This window comes from Lampetra fluviatilis, chromosome 59 (genome assembly GCF_964198595.1).
Source record: "Lampetra fluviatilis chromosome 59, kcLamFluv1.1, whole genome shotgun sequence".
NCBI classification, from domain to species: Eukaryota; Metazoa; Chordata; class Hyperoartia; order Petromyzontiformes; family Petromyzontidae; genus Lampetra; species Lampetra fluviatilis.
In genome coordinates, this window is record NC_136333.1 from 8,159,607 (window position 1) to 8,168,827 (window position 9,221).

The window sequence follows — 9,221 nt, forward strand, 5'->3', positions numbered from 1 at the left end:
CACAACTGCCGTCACTATCACAACCGCCACCAGCACCAATCATCACCAACACCGCCACCACCAACACCACCAGCACCGCCACCACCAACACCACCAACACCGCCACCACCAACACCACCACCACTGCCACCACGAACACCACTGCCATCACTATCACAACCGCCACCAGCACCAACCATCACCAACACCACCAACACCACCAATACCGCCACCACCAACACCACCAACACCAACACCACCAACACCACCAACACCGCCACCACCAACACCACCAACACCACCCCGGCCACCACCGCCGCCCGTGTGAAGACCCCAAGCTGTGAGTCCCCAACGATGTCTCGGTGGCCGCGTGCCCTCCGGGCGGCCGGGCGCTAGGTGGGTGGTGGGTGGTGGTGGGTGGTGGGTGGTGGGGGAGGAGGCGGTGGAGAGAACCCCGCCAGGAATTCGACGCCGCTCCGAGTGAACGGGAGGAGTACGCGGAGATCGATCCGATTGCGGGGTGGGGGCGTGGAGGGGAGAGAATAAAATCGATTTGCAAATCAAGAATGAAATTCAATGAAATAGCTACCTCCTCGATGAGCCGCGTCACCATACAATAATAACAATTATAATAATTACATCATCATCATTTAGTTACGGACCAATCAGTGACCAGGAATTGAACTGTACACTTCAGATCACGAGGCAAGCCCTCTGAACGCAGGCACTACCGAGTTGAATATTTACGTTGCACAGACAACAACAACAACAGCAGCAACAACAACAATAACAACGACGGCGCCTATGCCCCTGTGAGTCTGAAGACTGCTCCTGCTCGAGAGGGTCACGTGTCCTCGTCTTAGATAGAACGCTGCACTGGCCAGAGGGGACGCCTACTTGCTGTACTGCCATCGTTTGGCCAGCCTTGCCTGGGAGGTCTCACGCAGCATTCACAATTCGCTCTGCCAACTCCCACCGACCACCACCACCACCCACCCGAAGCGCTAGCTCCTGAGCTCAGCACTCCAAGTCACTAAGTGCGCACGACGAGACACCAGTTGCGAGGCACTCTGCGCTAGCAACAAGCAAGGCAGGCACTCGCATAGAGATGGAACTTTCTGCACGCTAGCAATAAGGCACTTAGACGCTAGCTCCTCGCCATGAGCCACTGAAGATGAGCAATAGACATTTTAGGCATTCGACGCGAGCAATGTACAATGTAGGCACTTGCCATAGGCACCAGCAATAGGCGTCATAGACACCGGGCACTAGCAATAGGCATTGCACAATAGGCGCCAGCAATAGGCACTGGCATATAACAATAGTCGCTGGTCACTAGAGATTCTGTGTGGATCAGTGTCACTTGAAGAAGAAGGGATATAGAAGTTAATTCTGTGAAATTCACTTGCACGGGCCGTTGTGTGTGGATCAGTGCCACTTGAAAACGAAGAAAGGAGCTCAGAAGTAGCTCTGTGACATCCGCTTCCACGGGTCGTTCTGAGCGGAGCAGAGAAGAAGAACGAGGAAGAAGCTTGTTGTTGTTGTTGCCGCCGCCATGCTGGCGAGGATGCGGCCTGGCCGCCGTGGCTCCCCCGCCACGCTGCTGCCGCTGCTGCTCGTGTCCACGGCGCTGGCCGTGACCACCATGGTGGCTCGCCTGGGCCGCGCCTCGGCCTGCCCGGCGCGCTGCGACTGCTCGCCCCACAACCGCTCGGTGGTCTGCCACCGGCGGCGCCTCGCCTCCATCCCCGAGGGGATCCCCACAGAGACGCGCTCGCTCGACCTCAGCAAGAACCGCATCCGGGCGCTGGCCGCCGACGACTTCGCCGCCTTCCCGCTGCTCGAGGAGGTCGACGTGAGCGAGAACGTGCTGGCGAGCGTCGAGGACGGCGCCTTCAACAACCTGCCCAACCTGCGCTCGCTGCGCCTGCGCAGCAACCGCCTCAAGCTCATCCCCCTGGGCGCCTTCGCGGGCCTGGGCAACCTCACGCACCTCGACATCAGCGACAACCGCGTCGTCGTCCTCCTCGACCTCATGTTCGCCGACCTGCGCAGCCTGCGCTCGTTGGACGTGGGCGACAACGAGCTGGTGTACGTGTCGCAGCGCGCCTTCGCCGGCCTGCACAGCCTCGAGCACCTGGCGCTCGAGCGCTGCAACCTCACCTCGGTGCCCGCCGACGCGCTCTCCCACCTGCACCGGCTGCTGTCGCTGCGGCTGCGCCACCTGGGCATCGGCGCCGTGCCGCCCTACGCGCTGCGCCGCCTGTCGCGCCTCAAGACGCTCGAGGTCGAGCACTGGCCCCTGCTCGAGGCGCTGGCGCCCAACAGCCTCTACGGGCTCAACCTGACGCGCCTCGCCGTCACGCACTGCAACCTGACGGCCGTGCCCTACGCGGCGCTGCGCCACCTCGTCTACCTGCGGCTGCTCGACCTCTCCTTCAACCCCATCGCGGCCGTCGAGGGCCGCCTGCTCGTGGACCTGGCGCGCCTCCAGGAGCTGCACCTGGCGGGCGCGCGGCTCGCCACCGTGGAGGCCCGCGCCTTCCACGGCCTCGGCCGCCTGCGGCTGCTCAACGTGTCGGGCAACCGCCTGGACACGCTCGAGGAGGCCGCCTTCCAGTCGGTGGCCAACCTCGCCGTGCTGCGCCTCGACGGCAACCCGCTCGCCTGCGACTGCCGCCTGCTGTGGCTGCTGCGCCGACGCCGGCGCCTGAGCTTCGACGGCGCGCAGCCGGCGTGCGCCGCGCCCGACGGCGTCCGCGGCTGGGAGTTCCGCAACTTCCCCGACGTCCTCCTGCCCGACTACTTCACCTGCCGCCGCCCGCGGATCCTCGACGAGGCCGGCGCCGCGGCCGCCGCGCCAGCCTCGTCGTCGGCGTCGTCGGCGCCACCGTCCCCCGGGTCGTCTCCGTCGCGCTGGAGGAGCGCCGTGGTGGACGAGGGCCACAGCGCCGTGTTCCCGTGCCGCGCCGAGGGCGACCCGCCACCCCGGGTCTTCTGGCTGTCGCCGCAGCGGGCCGCGCTGACGGCGCGGGGCAACGGCCGCATGCTCGTGTCGCCCGACGGCGCCCTGGAGGTGCGCTACGCGCAGCCGGGCGACGGCGGCGTGTACACGTGCGTGGCGGCCAACGCGGGCGGCAACGACACCCTGGCGGTGCGCCTCGCCGTGCGGGGCCACGCGGGGGCCGACCACTTCCTGCACATGGCCAGGACCACGCCGCTGGTGGACGGCGCGGCCAGGCCGGGCCACGGCGACAACGGCAGCTGGGACGACGACGGCGGCGGCAGCGGCGGCGGCGGGAGCGGCGACGTGGCGCTGCCGCACAAGAGGTTCCTGCTCAACCTGCAGACGGTGCTCGTGGCCACGGCCATGGGGTGCTGCTCCTTCCTGGGCGTCGTGCTGCTCTGCCTGCTGCTCCTGTTCGTCTGGAGCCGCGCCAAGGGGCGCGTGAAGAAGACCTTCGACGTGGGACACGTGCCGCGCTGCAGCCAAGAAGGCGGCGGCGGCGCCGCCGAGCCGAGGACATTCAGCACCCGCATGATGTAGGAGGCGGCCTGAAGAGAGCCACCGTTGTGACGTCGTCGCCGCCGTCGTTGTGACGTCATCGCCGTCGTCATTGGCTTCATCGCCACGATGATCGGCAGCAGCAGCATCAACACAGGAGTCGTCGTTCTGTTTCTCATTTCCACTGTCACGGCACCAATGTGATCGTCAGTAGCAGTCAGAATGAGAATGTGTGTTGACGCTGATGAGCTTGGAAGTTCCTTCTGGCAGATGTCCGGTGGGCAACGGCATCGTTGTTTCTCATCATCATCATCATCATCAGCAGCAGCAGCAGCATCGGGCAATCATCAATGCGATCTTTATCAGCAGCAGCAGCAGCATCGCTATGTCTCCTCATCACTATTGTATAATCATCATGACTTCTTCATCATCATTATCATCGTGGGGTCGATAAAATAAGTACAACTTCGTAAGGCTGCACTGCAATTATATTGCTGACTCTGTATGAACCCGCGTTGTAAAATCTTTAAATAAATCGTATAATAATAATGCTAAGACAGCCCGTACGTCCAGTAAAGCTTCACGCTGAGTCTCATTACTCATCGTTCAAGAGGGTCCTGCACGGAGATGTTTGGCACAATTTTAAATGACAATTTTATCCGATTTGGCTGGTCGGGTGTTGGAGGGTCTTTCCAATACAAATCTTGGCGGGATTCTCTTGAAAACGAGTCCTCTGAACTCAGCGAGGCTACAGTGGCTGAACAATACAAATACCAATACAGCAAGTCCTCGTTTAACGCGCTCGTCGTAGTAGATGCGTTCATAAAAAGTGCCGCGCGAATAAAAAAAACACTTGGCGAAAACCAACTCCCCATCGGTGATGTAACGACGACGACGTTTGTCGAGACGCGACGCGACCACGACCACGACGACAGCCGCGCACGCACGCGGTGAGATCGCGAGACACGTAACAGAGGGGACGTCACCACCACGTGACCGTATCACTCCGCGTTACCGCATCGCTGTGCACAGGCTCAGCCGTGGCGCCGCTCAATAAAGTAGTTCGTCGCAAATTGCTGAGAAACCGCGCCATAACGGTGCACGCGTTCCGTGTTGTAGCGGTGGACGCATTCCGTGTTATAACGATGGATGCGTTCCGCGTTATACCTGTGCACGCGTTATAACGGTGCCCGTTCCGCGTTATAACGAGGTTGGGGGGGGGGGGGTGAGGCGCGTTCAGCCGTTGTGCTGGAAGCGTTCCCTAGAGGAAATCTAACGGCGCAAGGGTCAAACGCGGCGCTTCAAGCGGCGAGGAGGCGCCTTGCCTCTGTGTCTGAGAGTGTGTGTGTGAGAGTGTGTGTGTGTGAGAGTGTGTGTGTGTGTGAGCGTGTGTGTGTGAGTGAGTGTGTGAGTGATTATCGTATTTGCGGCTCAATTATAATTGGCGTGATTGCGCGCGCCACGCCAAGCCTTCCTGCAGGTGTGCGGACGTTGATGGGTCGTTCGGAATCACGAATTGCCGTCCTCGTCCGCGTGCTGCTGGAAGGGAAGAGAGATCGACGTGTCCCGTCCAATTGCTTTGACGCAACGTTTTTTTTAGTTTGAGTCGGCGTGATTCCATCGCCCTAATTTGCAAGGCCCTCCGTGCTGATTTTGTGACGATATTACATGTTTTAATTTGTAAATATGTTGATTCTGCGTAGAGATCTCCTCTCGGTAGCAAGGTCGTGGGTATTGTCAACTCAGCAATATCACCATCATCAGCTTCGCCACCAAACATCCATCATCATCAACATCATCAACATCATCATCATCCCAGACAACATCATGATCATCATCACCCTCACACATCCATCATCATCAACATCATCATCGTTCGTGCAGGCATCAACATTATTATTCATCACCACTATCAAGTATCAATCATCATCTTTAGCATCATTAATATCATCATCATCACCACAGACATCCTCATGATGATCATCACCACCAACAAACATCCATCATCATCATTTTTTTGGGTGTATAAAATGAGCAACAGGCTGTGGTATCATCGCTTGGACGTCAACGTCGCTTGTTATTTGGATGGATGGACTTGGCTCCGCCAGTGGAATGTACAATTTCCACCTGATAGCGCAGGGCATCAATGGTGTTCACGATCTCCTCTCGGGATCATTGTTAGTTTGTAAACCGTTGTTGGCATCCTTCGACGCCTCTTCAACACCGAAGCAGAGTCGTAGGCTTTCGCGACCAATACACTAAACTTAAAATGATATTATTTGACCAAATTGGAAGGCCCCAATGTGCTTCGCTGTTCTTTGTCGGAGGCGACGAGGCCATGCCAAGTGATAGCCCAACGAAGTGGCTCGTCACCGCGACGCGCGTGACGATGTTGATTCTGAACGTGGAGGGAAAAGCCGGTGGACCCGCAGAAAAATCCACGAGACCACGAGGAGAGAGAGAGACACGCAAACTCCACATATACAGCAGCAGCAGGCGTCAGGGTCAGGATCTAACCCATGACTTCCTATATACCAGGCGAGGGAGTTAACATTTCGCCCCCGTGGCGGAATATATATCACTAATATGATCCATAATAGAGGTTTTTTTAGTTTGGGTTTAGATCGCGTAAAATATCAATGTTGTGTCGTTAAACCCGCCACCACCCGACACGGCCCAGTAAGTAAGGGTTCGTCGCGCAAACAAAACGCGTGACAATGTAGTGGCGACTTCACCCCCCCCCCCCCCCCCCCCATATCATCGCGGCTCGGCCGAGTGCTCCTGCAATGTGCTTATACGTAGGCAGAGCCGTCCCTAGGGGTGTCAACGGCGAATCGGGGCAATCGCCCCGGGCCCCGCAATTTATGGGGGGGGGGGGGGGGGGGTTGGCCGCCATTCGACGTCACGGCGTCAGATTGTTTTGCTATCGGTTTAGTATTGATGGTGTGGGGATGGGGGGGGGTCCACACTCGGGGGGATTTTCCCCGGGCCCCCCACTAATCCATCATCCCCCCCGCCCCCCTCCTATGGACAGCCCTGTACATAGGGGTTGTTGTTGTTGTTGTGTGTGTGCTCTAAAGATGCGCCCATCAGAAGAAGATGGTATGATGATGGTGGTGGTGATGATGATGGTGCGTATGCGTGTGTGTGTGAACGTGAGCCTGTGTAGTCCGCACACGCTTCACCAAGCGTAGCACGCGTCCCATTGCGAGAACTCATCGGCAAAGCGATTTCGAACCGGCGGCACGAACACCGCCGACTCGCTCATGTATTGTCGCTCGTGCGCGTTTGTGTGCTGCGTTGCGGAGAGCGGTGGCGCAGCGGTTAGCGCACTTCGCGACACAAACCCGGCGAACCGAGTCCAAGTCCCCGCTGGCGACCAAAGACGGTGACGAATATATAACAAAAAAACCCGGTCCTTGGCCTCCTCCCCTAGGTCGACTCAGCCTTAAACGAGTTCCCTGCTGCGGTGTGAGTAAACATCGGCACTGCGGAGAGACAAAGGCGGCCGTGCGTGGTGCCGGCCACCCACCCCCTCGTGTTCCGTGCCAGCCCTTCATCGGTGCTGCTACTCGCTCAGAGCACTTGCCCCAGCAGTCTGTAGAGGCTATACGGGGGATCTTTGTATTTGTGTGCAAAATTAAACTGGGTCTCGTCATCATCATTATCATCCCTTCGGACCGATAAAATAAGCACCACATTGTTCTTGGAAGTCGCCGGGTGATGTAATATTTAATAATTCGTTGTTATATTTCAATATGTATCGTCTGGGCCCTTTGCCATAGGACCGTGGAATTGCCGCAACCGGCTCGGAGCGGACTGGTCACGTTAAAAATAAACGAAACAAGAGAAAAAGCGTGCACACAAGACCATCATCTGAATTTGTATTCACACCGAAGGGATCCGATGTGCTCTGAAGTTCTTTATCACAGACGTCCAGCAAATCAAAGGCGCAGCCCTGCAAGTGCCCGCTCGCGCCACCGCTGTCTGAAGGAACCTCCACTTCGAGGAAGCTCTCTCGATGTCTCTCAAGAGACCCCCCCCCCCCACCCACTCTCTCTATAGAGGGCACCTTGGCCTACTCTTCCACAACGGCCAGACGTCTTGAAAGAGCTGCAAGTATCCCACATTTTGCCCCACCACCGCATCGACTGCTCCTGGGTGGACAGAAGCCGCCGTGACACGGAGTCGAACCGGCGACTCTCTGGACACTAAAACCCCCCAGGGTGCTGGCATCGTCGCACGCTCAGAGGCGCCGCTCGGCGCTTGCAAATGCCGCTTCTGCGGCCGTCTGTAACGCTCTCCCCTCCGATATTTAGGAAGCCCCTGGGGGGCTATGGTGCGCTTTTAAATAATCGTCATCGTCGTCTAGATGGACAAACTCATTTGTTTAGAACTGCTTGCTGTGTTTAGGTTGCCGTCCTTTCACCGCACCTACGGTGAGCACGGTTGGCTACGTATGGTGCGAAAGAAGTTCAACATACACACATACATACACACATACACACATACACACACACACACATACACACACACATACACACACACATACATACACACATACACACACACATACATACACACATACACACACACATACACACATACATACACACATACATACACACATACACACACACATACACACACACATACATACACACATACACACATACATACACACATACATACACACATACACACACACATACATACACACACATACATACACACATACACACACACATACATACACACACATACACATACATACACACATACACACACACATACATACACACACATACACACACATACACACACACATACACATACATACACACACACATACATACACACACATACATACACACATACACACACACATACATACACACACATACACATACATACACACATACACACACACATACATACACACACATACACACACATACACACACACATACACACACACATACATACACACACATACATACACACATACACACACATATACACACATACACACACAGATACACACATACATACACACATACACACATATACACACACATACACACACATACACACACACATACACACATATACACACATACACACACAGATACACACATACATACAAACATACACACATATGATGATGATGATGTTGGTGGTGATGGTGGTGGTGATGATAATGATGGTGGTAGTGATGATGATGGTGACGGTGGTGGTGAGGATAATGATGGTAGTGATGGTGGTGGTGATGATGATGTTGGGGGTGATGGTGGTGTTGATGATGATGTTGGTGGTGATGGTGATGATAATGATGGTGGTGGTGGTGGTGATGGTGGTGTTGATGATGATGTTGGTGGTGATGGTGATGATAATGATGGTGGTGGTGGTGGTGTTGATGATGATGGTGGTGGTGATGGTGATGATAATGATGGTGGTGGTGATGGGAGGGGGGAGATTCCCAATGTGAAGAAGTACGAGAGGAATAAGCAGAGACAAGTGAGATGACCTGCGGTGTGGTGAGTGGGTGGGTGAGTGAGTGTAGTTGTTGTGACCTGCGGTGTGGTGAGTGGGTGGGTGAGTGAGTGAGTGTAGTTGTTGTGACCTGCGGTGTGGTGAGTGGGTGGGTGGGTGAGTGAGTGTAGTTGTTGTGACCTGCGGTGTGGTGAGTGGGTGGGTGAGTGAGTGGTTAGGTAAGTGGGTGAGTGAGTGTAGTTGT

At 56.1% G+C, this 9,221-nt stretch overlaps 1 protein-coding gene across 1 annotated transcript; it reads left to right on the top strand.

Moving 5' to 3' along the window:
* The first annotated feature begins 1,465 nt into the window (after positions 1-1,465).
* LOC144950868 (leucine-rich repeat and immunoglobulin-like domain-containing nogo receptor-interacting protein 1) lies at positions 1,466-3,622 on the top strand. Its single transcript, XM_078881019.1, has one exon. It carries the CDS (start codon positions 1,535-1,537, stop codon positions 3,524-3,526), a length of 1,992 nt encoding a protein of 663 aa, XP_078737145.1. The 5' UTR covers positions 1,466-1,534; the 3' UTR covers positions 3,527-3,622.
* Positions 3,623-9,221: the final 5,599 nt, after the last annotated feature.

Excerpts from the sequence above, each read along its gene's own strand:
- LOC144950868 (XM_078881019.1), top strand. The coding sequence starts at position 1,535 with ATGCTGGCGAGGATGCGGCCTGGCCGCCGTGGCTCCCCCGCCACGCTG.